This window comes from Petromyzon marinus, chromosome 59 (genome assembly GCF_048934315.1).
Source record: "Petromyzon marinus isolate PM22_M1 ecotype Great Lakes invasive population chromosome 59, UKy_Petmar_22M1.pri1.0, whole genome shotgun sequence".
NCBI lineage: Eukaryota > Metazoa > Chordata > Hyperoartia > Petromyzontiformes > Petromyzontidae > Petromyzon > Petromyzon marinus.
In genome coordinates, this window is record NC_133725.1 from 7925251 (window position 1) to 7944751 (window position 19501).

The following is a 19501-nucleotide window of genomic DNA, read 5'->3' on the forward strand; positions in this document are numbered from 1 at the left end:
CTCCCACGGTTCTCTATTGGGGCCACCACTCCCACGGCTCTCTATTGGGGCCACCGGTCTCACGGTTCTCTATGGGGGCCACCACTCTCACGGTTCTCCATTGGGGCCACCACTCCCACGGTTCTCTATTGGGGCCACCGGTCTCACGGTTCTCTATGGGGGCCACCACTCTCACGGTTCTCCATTGGGGCCACCACTCCCACGGTTCTCTATAACTCAATGGCAAGAAATGATCCCAATCACGAACATGTGAACGCCGCCACTGATCATGTCGATGATGTTCATAACGAGGATTAGCACGGTTGGCTACCTACGGTTCAACATACATGCATGATGATGTCGATGATGTTGATGACGATGAGATATGTGGATAATGCTGATGTCGATGATGAAGTCGATGATAATGAAGACAATGATAATGTGGATAATGATGATGTCAATGAAGGTGACGAGATGCCAATGATATCGATGATGATGTCGATGATAATGTTGATGAAAATGAATATGATAATGTCGCTAGTAATGATGTCGATGAGACATTGATAATAATAATGATGTCGATGAAGATGACAATGAGACATCGATTATGTCAATGATGATAATCGATTATAATGACGACGATGACGACGATGATAATGTCGATAATAATGATGTCGATGAAGATGACGAGACAATATTAATAATAATGATGATGTCGATGATAATGACGGCGATAATGTCAATAACGACGATGTCGACGGAGATGAGACGTCGATAATGTCGACAGTAATCATGGTGATGTCGACGACGACGACGATGACGAAGATGACGATGATGATGTCGGTGTCGTCGCGGCCGCTGGCGAGGCCCACCCACCGGAACATGGTCTGCACGTTGACGATGGTCTTGGCGTCGGCCATGTACTCCTCCTCGGCGCTCATCGTGCTTTCCTTGTCCACCACGACGATGTTGTCCGCGCGGATGATGCCGCACTGCAGCAGCGTGTCCAGGCTGCCAGGTCGCCGACAGACCGCCGGTCAGAGAGAGGAGTCGGGTGAGTGAGAGAGAGAGAGAGAGACGTTTGTCCACCGGCGCAGGCAAGCCGAGCCAGCGTGTCGCCCTCTCGGCACCGGTGATTTTCCCACTCGGGCCTCTTTTTTCCCGTCTGGACCCTGGAGCCGGATCGCAACACGTCACCTAAATTCGGCTCGGGGCCAAGCAGGGCCAGGGGCGGGGCTGATGACTCGCTTTACCGCGTGTGTGTGACGTCGGTGGGTACGCTGTGATGACGCGGGCATTCCCGCGTCATCCACACGCGTCTCTGCTCGCTCACCGCGTCACCCACGCACGTCTCCTCTCGCTCACTGCGTTACCCACGCACGTCTCCGCTCGCTCACTGCGTCACCCACGCACGTCTCCGCTCGCTCACTGCGTCACCCACGGGAGTCTCCGCTCGCTCACCGCGCGCATGTGTGTGACACGGGTAGCTTACTTGTCAATGGAGCCCACCATGTAGTAGACCATTGGGAAGTAGCAAATCGCCTCCAGAAAGCTCGACTCGGGCCTAGCAGGAACAAATGCAACACAGACCAACAACCAAGCAATATCAACATGATGATGAGAAGAACAGATTCTCGTAGTGTTTTTTTATATATATCACGGTTTGCTGAGCACAGGCCCAAAGGCCCAAAATGGTCAAGCGGCCAGCGACAAGCAGCACCATTGAGGATGTGTTGCATACGAGTGTTGATGCGCTGCTTGAACTGAGCGGAGGTAATTACCGTAAGATCTTGGTGAACTGGCGAGGGAGTGAGCGGGTGGGTGGGTGAGTGAGTGAGCGAGCGAGTTGTGACATTGGAACCTGCAGTGTGGTGGTGGTGCTGCTGATGGTGGTGGTGGTTTGAACGCGGTGCGGATGAGACAAAGCAGCCAGTGTCTGCTAGACCGAGCACTCAACACAGCTGGGGAGGAATCCCGCGAACCACTGTAGTATCGACAGAAGAGCGATGAGGAAGCGACTGACTGCCAGTGAGCGAGCGAGTGAGCGGAGCTAATCAGTGAGTGCTGGATCATCGAGCTCCATTCTGATTCCTTGATGCTCCACCATAGATGTGACAGCAGCAGCAACGCGGTTTCAACCTCAGCCAACTGACGACGATGATGGTGACGATTACAAACTGAACTCAACTTTTCATCGTACCAGGTAAGGCCCGCTGAGCTACACAGCTCTTTTTCAGAAGCGACCTGGCCACAAATGATGGCTCAACGAAGGGGGATTATCACGTGTAAATGTATAGCAGCCAATTACTCTGAACACGTGATGTTGATTATAAATGTGGAGGGGAAAACCGGATAATGAGAAAAAATCCACGCGACCACGGGGAGAGAGAGACACGCAAATTACAAATATACAGCAGCAGGCGTCAGGGTCGGGATCGAACCCACAACCTCCTGCATACCAGGCGATGTAGGTAACATCTCCTAGCTACCGTGATGATGACAAGAGATACGCAAATTCCAAATATAAAGCAGGCGTTAGGGTCGGGGTCGAACCCACAACCTCCTGTATACCTGGCAAGGTAGTTAACATCTCATAGCCACCGTGATGATGACGAGAGAGACGCAAATTCCAAATATACAGCAGCAGACGTCAGGGTCGGTATCGAACCCACAACCTCCTGTATACCGGGCGATGTAGGTAACATCTCATAGCCACCGCAGATGCGAAGGATTTTGTTTTTGATCATCGAAACGTCCAGCGATGCTCACGGGTTGTCGAGCAGGAGGATGATCGGGTTGAGCTCGCGGCGCGGCCTGTAGTAGGCCCGGAGAGGCACGATGAAGTTGTAGAGGCCGTTACCGGCGGTCTCCGCCGACACGATGATCAGTTTGTTCTTGAAGTTGTAGGCCTGGGCGTCCTCGTGGCCATTGTGTTCGCACGCCTGACGCGCGTTGCACGGAGAGCAAAACAGAAAGCAACGCAGAAAAGGTCAGCGTGGCGAGAAATGCGGTGGATGAACGTCAGCGCCACACCACCACCCCCCCGCCCCGCGGCGCACGTGCACTGAACTTCTTTCGCAGAATGTAACTCGGTTCGGGATGAGTTCACTGAGAGGAGGCCCGGGACCGGCTGAGTTTATCACCACCGATATTAGCCCTGGCCAGGGAATCGAACTCGGGTGTCCCGGGGTTCGGGGTTCGTGGCGCGGTTGCACTAACCACTGTCGTGCTTTGAATACGAGTAGAGATGATTCGCTTCAATGTTCATTGGCTGAAGTTCACTCGACACGAGCCTGCCACGAGTTTTTTTTTTCTGGCACAACTGCACGCTTTCTACGTACGTACGTTGAACTTCTTTCGTGCCGTACGGAGCCGGCCGGCCGCGCTAATCGCGAGTTGCGGGGCAAGGACGAACAAACTTAACACGCAAACAAGAAGCGGCCTTAAGGAAATTAGTTTCGTCAATCCAAATTGACAATTTAAAAGTGCCGCAGCTCCGAGTGGCCTCCTAAGAGGCGTTCCAGACGGCCGCAGAAGCACGTCCCGAATCCGCCGCGCGATGCAGCGGTGAATCGCCGCCGCCTTCGTTCGATGGCCGAGCCAAAAGCTGCGAGCATCGCCGGAGTTTCTGGTGGCGGCGGGTTCATAGCTCCTTGGCGAGATCAGCGAGGCAGTTGCGGTTCATTTTTTGAGGGTGCAATGAGTGGCGACTTCATCATCTCGGCTCGGCCTGAGCCACGGTCTGATCGTGCGACGAAAAAAGGGGAAACGCGGCCGAATCGCACACCGGCCATTCCTCGTCACCCACACTGGCGGCCAATTGAACAAATGATTGGGGATGCAGGCTGTGCGCATAGCCGTGAAAAGACTGTAGGGGCAAGGGCTGTCAGCGAGCAGCAATGAAGGTCGGCACGGCACACGTGGAGGTGGGTGGCCAGCACCACGCCCGGCCGCCTTTGTCTTCCCAGTGGTGATGTTTACACATTGTAGCAGGTCGACCTGGGTGAGGCCCAGGACCGGTTCCGATAAGCGGTGTTGGCCGTGAGTGGGAATTGAACCCAGGTCGCCAGGTTCGTAGCACAGTGCGCTAACCGCTACACTGCAACTCCCCGAATTAATAGACACACACACACAGGGGCAGAGCCAAGGAGGGGGGGTGACAGGGGTAACATTCTGCGTATAAGTGTACGACACTCGGTCTGGCGGACTCCATGCAACTGCATTGTCAGAGTGTGTCGCCAACCGATGGCGTCTAGTTCAACAGCCTGACTCTCTAATCATTCTTGAAATTAACATTTGTTGAATGTCACCCCGGCCTGAAATCCTGGCTCTGTCCCTGGACACACACATACACACATACACACACGTGTGTGTGTATGTGTGTACACAAGCCTGCTCTACGCTATCTGGTGGACACGTGGTGGTGCGAGTACCGGGTCCACTCCGTTGACAATCATTGGCGTCTTTGCTCGGCAGCTCGTGGCGACCATCCCCCCACTCACCTACTCAACCACTCACCCACCAATTCACTTACTCACCCACCTACTCACCTACTCACCCACTCATCCACCCACTCACCTACTCACCCACTCACTCACTCACCCACCCACTCACCTACTCACCCACCCACTCATCTACTCACCCACTCGCTCACCCACTCACGCACTCACTCACCCACTCACCGACCCACTCACCTACTCACCCACTCACCTACTCAACAACAACAACCGCCATTCGCCACGATGTGGTGGTGACGTCACCACGGCGCTTGTGCCAGGCTAGGTGCACGTTAAGGCCACGTGAAGTGTCGAACGCCCGCTGGCAGGAGGTCACGGGACAGACCCAGGTGCCATGAGTCGACTGTCCAAGATGACTGGCCGATGCACCACCTGTGCCCCCTACTGTGCCAACCTGCTGTGCTTTAGCCACCCAGCGCTCCGCTCGTTGTTGTGATCGTCGCTTCTCTGCCCTCCGTTGTTGTTGGAGGGCGACTGTTTCCAACTGCCCAGTAGTGTCCTTCACGAGCCTCTTCCACAGAGGCCGATCTTGACAGCGCTGGTACCAGTCATCGGCAAGTCCACTCAGCTCCACATCCTCCTGTACCACATCACTCCATCTCTTCTCTAGCCCATGCTGCGCCCGTTTAGCCCCCTTAATCCGGCTGAACAAAAGCTGTTTAGGCATGAGGTGGCTGGGCATGCGGGCTACATGACCCAGCCAATGCAGCCTTGCCTGCCGGAGGGGCTCACCGATGGAACTTTGTCCAGATCGGTTAAACCCAGGACGGATCGTAGGCAGGCCAGCCTAAATGTTTCTAACCGGCGAATATCTTCCATTAGGGGGGTCCACGTTGACTGGCCGAGAAGAACTAAAGCTTCGTGTGGAGCGACAGACCAGGTAGCTTCCACACAGCGTTACGCAACCTAAGAAATTATAATGCCGCTCGAATGATTCGGAGCTGGTCATGAGCATACTGCCGAGGTATGGGACACTCTCCACTCTCTCCACAACTACCCCATCAACAATTGGGAGTTGTGCGGGTGGAGTGTCTCATGGTACAAAATATCCAGGCAGGTGCTTAGTTTTTGTAGGGCTGATGGGAAGGCCCCACCTCTTAGTGGCACGCTCCAGGTTCAACAGCAGCGCCTCCAACTCCTCCTCTGAGTGAGTAGAAATTACCAGATCATCAGCATACATAACACGGTTGACCAATAGGGAGCCATCCCTTGACTGCACCTGGGCATCGATCAGCCTCCCATTGTATCTGTACTATATGGAAATTCCTACAGTACAGCCACCGAAGGCTTCACAAACTACATGGTCGAAATAGATGTTAAATAATGTGGGAGCCAGAGTACGTCCCTGTCGCACCCCAAGGTGAACAGGGAATGGCTCCGACTCCCAGCCACGTAGTTTTATCCGGGCCCGCTCACCATCATGAAGGTCCTTAATGATCCTGAGCAGAGAGTCAGAGACTCCAAAAGCACAAAGAACAGCCCAGAGCCCAGGCCTATGGATCTTAGCATAGGCCTTGACCAGGTCAATAAAGCAGAGATGTAGGTCTTGTTGGAATTACCTACAGCTCTGCTGTAGCAGACGGACAGAAAATATGGCATCTGTGCAGGACCGCCCTTGCCTGAAACCATATTGGGATTCTGCAAGCCTTTCTTCAGCGTGCCTGGCAAGGCGATGTTAATCTTAGCCAGGACCTTTCCCGGCACACTGAGGAGTAAAATGCCCCTGTAGTTGTTACAGTCTGTGCAGTCCCCCTTAAAGAGGGAGACCACCAGGGCATCCTTCCAATCCTGTGGACCCATCCAGTGGTCCAGACTGTTGTTATGGTGTCATGGAGGGCAGTCTATGCACAAACGCCACCCTCCCTCACAATTTCGCTTGGGAGATCATCTCTGCCCGGTGCCTTTCCTGGTCTCAGACTCTGGATCGCCTTAAGTACTTCCTCAACAGATGGCACCTTAGCCAGGAAAATCACAGGGGGTGACTACTTCTTCCAATATTTGAGGCACGGCAGCCTCAGCAGGGTCATCCCTACTTTTGCCCCACGATGTTTTCCAGGCTGAGTGATTTCCCCTGCCCAAATTCCTCAGAAATGTTCAGCAAATCTGCAAACCTGCTCCTGGATGTCGCAGATTGGATCACCTTTCCTTCCCCTAATGATGACTCTATCCCGAGGGGCCACTTTACTCACCCACCCGCTCACCTGCTCACCCACCCACACAGCTACTCCCCCACTCAGTCACTCACCCACTCGCTCATTCACCCACCCACTCACCTACTCACCCACCCACTCACCCAGTCACCTACTCGCCCACCCACTCACTGCCGCTGCGCGATGTTCGAGACTCTTCACAGACATTTAACGAGTTCAGCAGAGAACGCAAAGAGAGAAGTGTTTACGAAGAGCTCACATGGCCCGAATACTGCCCACGCGTGCTAACCTCGGTTATGAAAGATGCGCGTTTGTAAAAGTACTCACCAACCCTCGTGTCGCACGCTCAGGGAGGGAGGGGCGGGGAGAGGGAGGGAGGTATGGGGGGAGGGAGGATGAGAGAGGGAGAGGAAAGGAGGGAGAGGAGGAAGGAGGGAGGTATGGGGGGAGGAGGAGGGGGGGGGAAAGGGAGGGAGGGAAGAGGGAGGTATGGGGGGAGGGAGGAGGAGGGAGTGGGAAAGGGAGGGAAGAGGGAGGAATGGGGGGAGGTATGGGGGGAGGAGGAGGGGGGGGGAAAGGGAGGGAGGGAAGAGGGAGGTATGGGGGGAGGGAGGAGGAGGGAGTGGGAAAGGGAGGGAAGAGGGAGGAATGGGGGGAGGTATGGGGGGAGGGAGGGGAGAGAGGGAGGGAAGCATTGGGGGGAGGGAGGGTAGAGAGGGAGCGGGGGAGGGAAAGAGCGAGTGAGGGGGGGGGCATGGGGGGAGGAAGGGGAGGAGGCAGTCGCACCTGGTCGAGACGCAGGCAGCAGGGCGGCACCTTGCACAGCAGGAGGTGGCACAGGGTGGGTGAGCTGCCGATGTAGGGGAAGCTAATCGGGTAACCCTTGATCCACCTACAGGGGTTGGGTGGGTGGCAGGGGGGATCGGATCGCACCGTGAGCGAGCGGCCTCAGGGCTGGGTTGCGTGTCGGTGGGGTTGACGTTCGAGTTGACGAACTTCGTACAAATAATTTAATCTTAGATTGAAAACGCGTTTCTTTAGAACTGCTTTTTGTGCTTCGTTTGTTGGCTACGTATGGTGCGAAAGAAATTCAACGTATATATAGATACTGCCCAGAGACGAACAACTACCCATAGACTAAAGACTGCACACTCCGATTTAGCACGGCTGGCTACGTGCGGTGCGAAAGAAATTCAACACACGTGCACGCGCAGAGACTAACACTACCCATAGACTCAACGCCGCATACTCCAATTAGCACGGCGGCTGGCTACGTACGGTGCGAAAGAAATTCAACACACGCGCACATGCACAGGGACATGCAGGGTGAGACGTCGTGTGAGACGTTGACCAGAGTGGCCCCTGGGACGTTCGTCCGCCAGCAGGGGGCGATGATTGCGACGGCTGCCGCCGAGCGTGAAATCCCAATTGAGCCAGTTGGGATTCACAAACGTGAACCCTGAACAGCGTCGCCTCGTATTCGTGGTGGTGGTGGCAGCGGCGTTTTCACGGTTGACACGCACACACCGCAGTACTAACCAGGGCGGCCGCTTGCAATCGAAACCGCGAACCTATACCGTATTTATTTTTTTGTATGGAATATCACCTCTACTGAAGGCGGGGGGGGGGGGGGAGGTGGTGGTGGTGTCAAAACATCGTACAATGAAATGAAATGCAAAGACTAGAAAATAATGCTAAAGTAAAAGCCATGAGAACACGGTGGCTCGTGCACTCGCGCTGCTAGACACAGCGGCGCTCGAAGCGTGCCGGGTCACCGCCCCCCAAGGCGTTGCGGATCCTCGGGGCAGCGCTTGAGAAGGCGCGACACCCCACTCGGCGTCGAGGGCAAGGGGCGAGGCTGTGAGAGTAGTCGCAAGCTCCTGCTCTGAAGAGCGTGCGAGAGAGTAGGAACCCATAGTGTTGATTCTTTCGGTAAAGTCACGCCGATGTCCGTGACTTTACCCGAAAGAACCTGCAACATGAATTCCTGCAGTCACGGAAGTTTTACGTCAGGGTAGTAATCGCGTGGCAGATCAGTCGGGGGCACGCCGGGCGCATTTGGCCCAAGACCACGCAGAGATTCAGAGCCCGCAGTGGCCAACTTGGAACTCGGCAACGGGCCGCGAACGTGCTCCGGGGAGCAATTGGAGTCGGCATTCCCGGGCAACGGCGAGCGGCAGCGGCGAAGATGCACAATCGAATTGCATTTTTCATCGCGTATCCTCGCCCGCTTGCGTATTGGCACTGCAATCGCCCGATGTCCGTTCAGTGGTCCCGTAGCTTGGTTGCGATCGCGCGATAATCGGTCTGAAACACAAGCTGCCCGAGCCCGCCTCTGCAACAGGGGGATTCATGATTTCTCGTTGATTCGTGTTGGTGCCATAATTTCGTTTTTCGAGAGAGACAGAGAGACGCGGCCGTTGGTTATTTTTTTTTTGTTTAACGCCGACTGAAGCTTCGTCCATCGCCGCACCGCATCTTCCCCGGTTTTTTTTGCTCCTCTCATTTCCGTGAGCCGGGTCACACTCACGGACACGAGACCCATTACCCGGCCTCTTGAGCACCCCGACTTAGGCTCGAGAAAACAATCAACGCGGCTTGCTTCGGACAACGTGGGCCGCCCGTACCGCCCGTTCAGCCTCCCATACCGGCCGACGCGGTGAAGTGCGGACGGAGACATGGAGGGGGCCATGGTGGCCGCCTCCATGCCTTCATGATGATGACATTGATTATGTTGATGACAACGATGACAATGATGACAACGACGACGATTGCTATGATGATGACATCGATGATGATGACGCCGATTACGATGATGACATTGATGATGACGACGATTACGATGATGATGATGACATTGATGATGACGTTGACGACAACGACGATGACAACGACAATTATGATGACAACGACGACGATGATGACAACAACTACGCCGCCGCCGCCGCCAACGCCGCGTGTTCATCTCACGTGGTGCCCGGAGAGTCCTCGTCATCGCAGGTCATCGCGTCGTCGTCCTCCTCGTCATCCTCCAGGAGGTCAGAGGGCAGCTCGGCTCCGTTGGGGTCGGGCAGCTCGAGCACGGGGGCGATGGAGCAGCGGCGGCCCTCCGACATGGACATCCAGATGCCGCCGCCGCCGCCGCCGGGACCGGCAGCCCCCCCGGGGCCACTCGGCCCCCCGGGGCCACACGGACCCACGGCGTGGCCGGCCGGCGGGGACGGGCCGCGGCGCTCCAAGAGGGTCCGAAGGTCCAGCGACACGGAGCCTGGGCGAGGCGCATGGTTGGAGCGAGGCCGGCAGATGATACCACCGCCACCACCACCGCCACCACCACCACCAAAATCATAAACAACGTGGTAAGAATCGCACGCGCGCACACGAATGCGCATTATGAAACACTTTTGTGCCCGGACGTGTTCATAAAACTAACAATTTTTATGTTTAAAAAAATTGGTTTAACCAGGCAATGCCCACTGATCATGGCCACAAATGATAGCTCACCGAAGTGGCTCATCTTTTGGAAATGCATTGCAGCCAAATACTCTAAAGGCATGTTTACAAATGTGAAGGAACAAACCGGAGGACCCAGGAAAAAATCCACGTGACCAAGGGGAGAGAGACGCGCAAACTCCAAATATACAGCAGCAGCAGCAGCAGGCGTGAGGGTCGGGATCGAACCCACGACCTCCTGTATACCGGGCGAGGTAGTTAACATCTCCTAGCCACCGTGATGATGATGATGAGATAGAGGGATTGCACCCTCGTCCCCCTGCACACCAGGCGAGGAAGTTAACATCTCATAGCCACCATTAAACCCAGCAGCGGCAGTGGCAACATCGCCGCCTCTGCCCTCCCTACTGCGAAACAACGTGGGCAGGGCCCTCCTGACCAAAGAGTCTTGACACTCGGTGAGGCTTTCCTGATCGTGATCGCAAAAAAACCGACATCAACAACAATTAACAAAACACGATTATCAACTCTCGACTAGTTCGCGTTTAGACAACCGCCCCTCCCCCCTCCCCCCCGCCCACCACCCCGCCGTCCAACAACCACCGTCCCCTACCGACGATCCCAACAGCGTCGCCTCACCGATCGTGGCGGCAAACTCCCTGCCGTCGCTTTCGCGGGGAGGCCCGGCGGGGTGGCCCGGCGGGTGCCCGGTTAGGTGGCCGTTGGGCGCGTTGCCCGCGGGGCCAGAGCCCACCGCCGCCTTGTTGGCGGCGCCGCCGCTGGCGCCGGCGTGCCGGACGAAGAGTGCCGAGTTCTCCTCCTTGGTGATGCTGATGTAGAAGCAGATGTCGGCCGCGGAGAGCAGGTGGCGCTGGCCCGGGTTGAGACGCGTGGAGCCCCCGTCGCGTCGCACGCCGATGAGGCACACGCCGTACCTACCGCCACCACAGCCACCACAGCCACAGCAGCCACCACAGCCACCACCGCCACCACAGCCACAGCAGCCACCACAGCCACCACCGCCACCACAGCCACCACCGCCACCACAGCCACCACAGCCACCACCGCCACCACAGCCACGACCGCCACCATCGCCACCACGACACGATGAAGGTCACATTCTTGGTTCTTTCGGTAAAGTCACGTCGAAGGGAAACAATAAAATGATAAAATATATATATATAAAACAATATATTTTATTTTGTTAGTTTTTTCGGTAAAGTCACGTTGTTGTTTCTCTTCAACGTGACTTTACCGGAAAAAACTAAGAATATGAATTACTGCAGTCACGAAAGCTTTAAATCAAAATTTAATATATTTTATTGTTATTATCATTTATTTGTTTTATATGTATTTTATTGTTTCCCTTCAACGTGACTTTACCGAAAGAACCAAGAGTATGAATTACTGCAGTCACGAAAGCTTTAAATCAAAATTCATGATGAAGGGTCTTTTTGTTTGCTGGGTAGGATCACGTGAACATGAATGCATCGTTAACCCTGCCCCCCGCGCCACCACCCGACACAGCCAACCGCGGTAAGGTTTGTCACGAAGACAAAACGCGCGGTTTAGTTGCTACTAAGCGGTGCGCTGGGAGAGTAAAAACCCCGCGAAATATGCAAACCCCCGGCAACGCTTGCAATTGGAAGCGTGAAGTATCGCTGGCGATTTCAACCAGCTTCATCAGGCGATGAGCCAGAATCGTTCAACTTTGCATGAGAGCAGCGTGCAGATCCGACCACCTCTACGAGAGTGACCCCCCACACGGTGAACGTGTCCAGGTTCCTCTCAGGCTAGGTCCACGCGAGCGATGCAAACCTGCCACCGGAGTTTCATCTCAGATCGGATGGACTTAAATGGAGCTATCGTGACCACCCCGCCCACCCCAACACACCCACCAACCCGTTCCAGACGCACACACAGACGGACGGACGGACGGAGCGAACGGTGGAAACGCCTTCGACGAAAGTTAATGAGCGTGAACAATCGTCGCAATCAGCGCACTCTAAACTACTAAAACTATTTTTCTTTGACCAAGTAAGGCGCCCACTGAGCTCGGTACAGTAGGTCTTTTTCAGAAGAGACCTGGCCATAAACGAGAGCTCAACAAAGTTGGCGGCTTATCATCATCATCATCACGTGGAAATTTATAGCAGTCGCCAAATAACTCTAAGCGCGTAGTGACGTTGATTCCAAATGTAGAGAGGACAAACCGGAGGACCAGGAGGAAAATCCTCAACGACCACGGGGAGAGACAGAGACACGCAAACTCCAAATGTGTAGCAGGCGTTAGGGTTGGGATCGAACCCACGACCTCCTGTATACCAGGCGATGGAGTTAGCATCTCCTAGCCACCGTGAGACCTGGTAAACTCCACGTTCGCCAAGAGTTTATTACGGGGGGGCAGGGGGGGGGGAGAGGAGCTGGGCTCTTTCAGTGTCACCCGGGTGGGAAACTAATCCGGGATTTCTGTTAATCGGCTCTCGACAGCCGGGCCACACGGCGCACAGAGGGAATAAACCATGCCAGCGAATATTTGCCTTGATTCAAAATCCGCGGGGAGGTGGAGGCCACGCACCTCCCACCGGTAACCCCCCCCAGTGACCACGGTTTGACTCCCGACTCCGACAAACAACAAACGCCACCCCCCCCCGCCCCCCCCACCGCGTTGGCCGTATGAGGCCGATCTTGTGGAGCACCAATCGAGATGTCTACGACATCGATTCTCTTGAGGGCAGTCGATGTGATTTCTAGCGGACACCACCAACTTGTATGGGCTCAACCCGCAGAGTCGAGGGTTTCGAGCGCGGAATCGGGATTAGGATTCCGGCGAGTGGCTGCGTCGATTGAGGTGGGTAAGCGCACCGCCGATCGGGTGAGTCCCCACTGGGTCACCGTTGCACCACGTGATATGCGAGCGTCCGCCTGCCTCTCGCTATCGGCAAACGATCGAGAGCAGCGTTCTTCATTGCAAGGCCTGCGGCGGGCCACTGGCGGTCCCTGGTGGCCTTTGGTGCGGCCACTGGCGTGCGGTCCCCCCCCGTGACAATGCCACGACAGTGAGAATAGCTCCATCATCATCATCATCACCGTGCTGCTGCCAAACCCCCAGTGGTTTCGAATGGTGTGGGCAGCCCTCTTCACATATCACGACTGAAGATGTCTTATCGGCGACAGCGATCCCCCGCCTCTGAAAATTTAGTGAAGACCGCCGGTGGCCTAGACGATCGGCGATTCCGTCGCAGTCCGATGTCATCGCAGTTGGGAAAACAATGAAAACTGCGACACCATTTCTCTTTAGCCAGCTAAGGCCCCACTGAGCTGCGTGGCTCTTTGTCAGAAGCGACCTGGCGATCACAAATGACAGCTCCGCGGGAGTGGCTTGACGTCATCGTCACCACGTGGACATTTACAGCACGTGGGAGGGCAAAAATCTGGAGGACGCAGCTTTCTGTCGCCCCCCCCCTCCCCCCCACAACTACACCCCCCAGGCCTATCCCAACCCCTCCTTATCAATCCCTTTTGTTTTACTGCATCAAAACTATGCCAACACGAACAATAACCCAATTTTTCATTTAAAATTATCATCATGCAATGTCCAACTCTATAATCACTGTAAAGCGCCTCGGAAAAGGCACCATGTACATCTCATGAAGATGAGATTAGAGCAAAAAATCCACGCGACAACGGTGGAGCTTAGACACTGAAAACTCCAAATATGCAGCAGCAGGCGCGACAGGGTCAGGATCGAATCCACGACCTCCTGCGTACCAGGCGAGGGAGTTAACATCTCGCCACCGCAGACGCCACGCTCGCCAAGAGTTTATCACGGGGGGCGGGGGGGGGGGGATGGGGGGGAAGAGCATCTGGGCCCTTTCAGTGTCGCCCAGGTGGGAAACTAATCCGGAATTTCTTACGTGCACGTTCAATATAAATGCGGAGGGGGAAAAACCGGAGGACCCGAAAAAGAAATCCACACGACCACGGCGGAGAGAGGGAGAGACACCGCACGGCAAACTCCAAATACACAACAGCAGGCATCGCCAGGCTCGGGATGGAACCCACGACCTCCTGTATACCGGGCAAGGTATCTAACATCTCCTAGCCACCGTGATGATGATGAGAGAGACACCGCACGGCAAACTCCAAATACACAACAGCAGGCATCGCCAGGCTCGGGATGGAACCCACGACCTCCTGTATACCGGGCAAGGTATCTAACATCTCCTAGCCACCGTGATGATGATGAGAGAGACACCGCACGGCAAACTCCAAATACACAACAGCAGGCATCGTCAGGGTCAGGATGGAACCCACGACTTTCTGTATACCGGGCGAGGTAGTTAACATCTCTCCACCGTGATGATGATGAGAGAGATCGAGACGCATACTCCAAATATACAGCAGCAGCAGGCATCAGGGTCGGGATGGAACCCACGACTTCCTGTACACCAGGCGAGGTGCTTAACAACTCCTAGCCACCGTGAGAGAGAGTGAGAGAGAAAAAATTAAACGCCCTCGTACTTCTTGTGCGCGTGGAAGGCGGCGTACGTGAAGCTCTTGCCCTCGTACTCGCGCAGGAACTTGCTCTCCGACAGCTGGATGTGGTAGATCTCGTTCCCCGAGCACCGCCCGTACATCCGCTGCCAGGGGTCGTGGGACTGTCGCCCTTCTCTAGGGGGGGGTAAGGGCGGGGGTGGGGGCGAGGCGAGGTGGGACGGGGGTTAGGTCAGCGGGGTACAGGTTAACCGGACGACAACGTTGCTGTCGTGGTTGTTGTTGTTGTTGTTATATATCCACAGTTAAAGTTTCTTGGGTTTAGATCGCCTGAGTGTACATGTCTTGTGTCGTTAAACCCGCCGCCACCCGACGCAGCCAAATAAGGGGTTTGTCACGTGAACAAAAAAGTGCCAATTCGTTACAGGTACAGCCCACCCCGCTGTGTTGGAGAGTGAACCCACAACAACATTCACAACGTTTCGCTGGCGATTACAACGACCAGCTTCATCGGGTGCCATTCATAATTACGCGGTTTCACCCCCCGCCCCCCCAAAAAAACACCTTTATTGTGGTTAAAGGTATTGTTGCGAAAGTCCCCCACCTGTTAAACTATTATTCTTATTGTCATTATTATTATTACTATTATTATTGTTTTGATTTAAAGCTTTCGTGACTGCAGTGAGTCATATTCTTGGTTCTTTCGGTAAAGTCACGACTTTGAAGGGAAACAATAAAATAATTTTAAAAAACATATAAAATATATATTTTATATAAAATATATATAAAACAATTAAATTCTTATTTTATTGTCTCCCTTCAACGTGACTTTACCGAAATAACCAAGAATATCATTATTAAAACATTTCGTCTCCCCCCTCCTCTTTTCAGAATATAGATGGACTAGTCCTAAATAAACTGCCAAATCGTTGCGCGTGGCGCTAACGTTTTTTTTAAATAAATAAATGCGCCGTTTAAAAATAAATTTATGCGAACCAACACACCTGAAGACGACCGTTTGAGTTATGGTCGAAACGTCGTGAGAATTTTTGTTTTGTTTTATATATATTTTATTATTTTGTTGTTTCCCTTCAACGTGACTTTACCGAAAAAAACTAAGAATATGAATTACTGCAGTCACGAAAGCTTTAAATAAAAAAATATCATTATTATTATTATTGTTGTTTAACGCAGTGCGGCGGGGCTTCAGCGATTCACTGTTGCCCAGGTCGCGTAAGCGATAATGCCGCTCCCATCGTTGCATGCTGCGGGCTCCACTCTCCAACGCGCCCGCCGGTGCTGGAGGGGGTTAATGGCTCCGACACGTTTGTCCATCGCGCGACAAAATTCATCAATCGGGCCGCGTCGGGCCGAGGAGGAGGAGGAGGAGGGTTCACGGCACGCATTTTACTCCTCCGCGTCGATTGGTCCCCGGTGTAGAAAAAAATATATATATACAAATTCATCGTGAATCATACTCCGGGCTGAAAAATAAGAACAGCTGTTTTACCCTTTTTTGGGGAAATAAAAAAACCCAGCACCTTTTGGAAGGACTCATGTCTGCATTAGCCACACAGCAGTTGTGGTAAACATGCAAACCAAAAACATACTCTGGTAGACAATGCATGTACTACCAGAGCCTGTTTGATTGCCAGAAAAGGGTAAAACCTCACCTTATATTTCGCGATACTGGCAACGGAGGACCCATTACATGCTTATATGATTAGAGCATGTTCATTTCCTGTACATGTTCACAATAAGTGCCGTGTGTGATTAATGCAGACTTGATGCCTTGCAAAAGTTGTCTATTTGGTGTTTGAACATCTCAAACAACAACGCCCATTGTGTTGCTCGAAAGGGTAAAAAAACCGATTATTTTCATACTTTGATATAATGGCAAAAATCTCCCACGATACACTGCGGTCTGTTCTCCGACAATGCCTCGTGTTGTTTTCATGACGCAGAAATTGGGTACAACGCTCCGAATGTATCAGGGAACGCATTTTTTCGTAACGCGGATGCGAATCGGATATACCGGTGACCCCCGACTTACGCAGCAGCATCTCTTTCTCGGCGCCCTTCACTTCTATCTTAGTTTTCTTCAAATTCTGAAACATTGTCGCCTTTCGCTACGATGTCCGAGAAGAGGAAATGTGACGCACGTTCAGAAAATTACTTGCGGACTTTCAAATGTGAGTGTTTGTGGTTTGGTTTTTTTTGCTGAATAAAAGCTTGTAAAAGTGACGTTAAGTTGCGATAAACTGTTTTGTTCGGGTTATTCCCATTCATTTTCGTGGTCAATTTTGGCATTTTTAATGGCACGTAACGGGTTTCCAGGAACGGACCCCCCAACTTATAACACCGTGCCCTATGGGAGATAAGGGTTCGACTTACGACGGCTCCGCTTGCGAACTTCGTCCAGGAAGCCAGTTATTTTGCGGGTGCAGGGTGGTCGCCTGTAACGCGATCGAGCCAAAGGAACTTCGTCGCAGCGCGAGTGGGAAGGAGCGGTCGTACGGCTGCCCCGGCATAGCACCGCCACACGAGCCGCCGGGATGCTGCTGGATGCTCCTAGATGCTACCCGGGTGCCTCGGTCTTTGTTCTGCCTGCGTTGAGCATCTAGCGCGTGACCGCGGAACTGTGCTTCACCCATCGTGGGACCTCCTTTGCCAGTACCAAAATATGATGATAGATTTTTTCCCCCCTTTTTTCTTGCAACAAAACAGGTGTTAAGATGTTTTGATTTAAAGCTTTCGTGACTCCAGTAATTCATATTCTTAGTTCTTTCGGTAAAGTCACGTTGAAACGTCGTGAGAATTTTTATTGTTTTATTTATATTTTATTATTTTATTGTTTCCCTTCAACGTGACTTTACCGAAAGAACTAAGAATAGGTGTTAAGATGTTCAAACACCAAACTGGATCCTTTTTACAAGGAATCGTGTCTGCATTAATTACCCAATGCTTGTGGTCAGAGTTCAAACAAAAAAAACACTCTGATAATCTATGCATTGTCCTTGAATCTGATTGGTCCACACCAGAGGCAGCTTGCTTTTGAGCCTCGTCTCAAACGGTGTTAGTCCCCTCCATTGCGCATGATTTAGTATGACGAGATTTTTCAAAGAAGGCGGCGTTATTCGGGAACGCCAACTACTACCGTCCGCCTTATAGGAGAACGTGACTGCCATTACTATTACCGCTTGCTCACCCGGACGAGCCTCGCCGAGTCTCAAGACTCCTTTGCAGGAGGGGTCCTGCCGAGTTTATTTTTCGCAGAATGGTGGCGGGGGCAGCGGGGAGCGGGGGGGGGGAGGGGGGTGATGCTGCTGCTACCACCACCGTCGCCGTCGCCGCCGTGTGAATCCCCCAGCGAGCGATGCGCAGGGCGATCGCCCCCCCCCCGGGCACTGGGGGGGGTGTGTTTTTGTGGGGCGAACACGCGGCTTGCGCACGGGGCGCGCTCGCGATCACTCACTGGCCACGTGACGTGTGCAGCAGCAGCGTCATGAGCGTGGACGTGGCGGGGCACACGCAGTTGAGCGCTAGCAGCGCGTACTTGAACTCCTCCTCGCACACCACGTGGTCTGAGCGCACGCACAGGCGGAGAGTTCGTTTCAGCCCACCACACGGACCGGGAAGATGGGAGGGAGGAGAGGAGAGGAGAGGGAGGGAGGGAAGGGGGTGAGTCAATCGTCCCCACCGCCCCCCCCCCCACCACCGCCACCACCGCCACCCCCGCTACCCGACTGGACGATTGTAAAAAAAAGAGCTTTATAGCTCATCGGATTTCTCTCGGATGAGCAATTATATCTGATTCTGATTCCTGTGTGTGGGGGGGGGGGGAGGGGGCTGGAACCTCAGAGCGGAGAGAGGCTGTGTCCATGGATGGCTACGTACAGTGCCAAATAAATTCAACACACATGTACATACGTCCCACAGACTCAGCAGTGCCCGTAGACTCAACACTACCCATAGATATTCTTGGTTCTTTCGGTAAAGTCACGTTGAAGGGAAACAATTAAATAATAATATATATATAAAACAATAAAATTCTCACGACGTTTCGACTGCAACACAAGCAATTATCATCAGGTATGAAAACCACAGCAAGAAAATTTGAAAAAGGTTAGCACCACGGAGAGCGATTTGGCAGTTTATTCAGATGGACGAGTCCATCTATGTTCGGAAAAGAGGAGGGGGGAAACGAAAAATTAATGTATGCTGTCTGAAAGCCACCGTAAGCGTGAACAATCAATTAAGACCCGAAATGGTTTATCAAATCCTTCCAATGATTGCTAAGCCAGAATCCATCTTCTCAGGTGAAATTGTCTCTGTGTTTGTATATGTGGATAGCCTCATGAACGAATCTTTCATGGTAGCCAGATGGCTTGCAAAGAACCTCTGTCTTGGAGAAGTGAATGTCATGTGAGCCTACTGAATTATACCAGTGATCTGCCACGGCCGAGGTGTTGGTCCTATCGTGTTTAAGGTCTGCTTTGTGTTCACGAATGCGGTCCGAGACATGTCGTTTGGTTTCTCCAATGTAACTACTACCACAGAGGCAACTTAGTTTGTAGACACCACGGTAATGTATGTCCGGAATCACATCTTTTACAGATGGAACCAGATCACGGATTTTATGTAATGTGTTGAAACGGACCTGGATCTTGTGTTTATTCAAGATTTTGGAGATCTTTTTTTGTGATCCCCGCAATGTAGGATAAAAAAAAGGCTCACATGACATTGACTTCTCCAAGACAGAGGTTCTTTGCAAGCCATCTGGCTACCATAGACTCAACACTGCCCATAGATTCAACACTACCCATAGACTCAACACTGCCTATAGACTCAACACTACCCATAGACTAAACACTACCTATAGACTCAACTCTACCCATAGACTCA

The 19501-nt window shown here is 53.1% G+C and overlaps 1 protein-coding gene across 1 annotated transcript in view; it reads right to left on the minus strand.

The window, feature by feature from the left end:
- The window catches only part of LOC116955313 (potassium channel subfamily T member 1-like), a 71291-nt gene that overhangs the window by 13515 nt on the left and 38275 nt on the right, over positions 1 to 19501 (minus strand). Inside the window, exons 15-22 of the mRNA XM_076053064.1 lie at positions 18072 to 18180; positions 14624 to 14773; positions 10739 to 11034; positions 9617 to 9914; positions 7433 to 7538; positions 2749 to 2921; positions 1472 to 1543; positions 856 to 990 (exon numbers count right to left, since the gene is read on the minus strand). Of these exons, the coding sequence (XP_075909179.1) occupies positions 856 to 990; positions 1472 to 1543; positions 2749 to 2921; positions 7433 to 7538; positions 9617 to 9914; positions 10739 to 11034; positions 14624 to 14773; positions 18072 to 18180 (1339 nt within the window). The remainder of the gene's footprint in view (positions 1 to 855; positions 991 to 1471; positions 1544 to 2748; positions 2922 to 7432; positions 7539 to 9616; positions 9915 to 10738; positions 11035 to 14623; positions 14774 to 18071; positions 18181 to 19501) is intronic.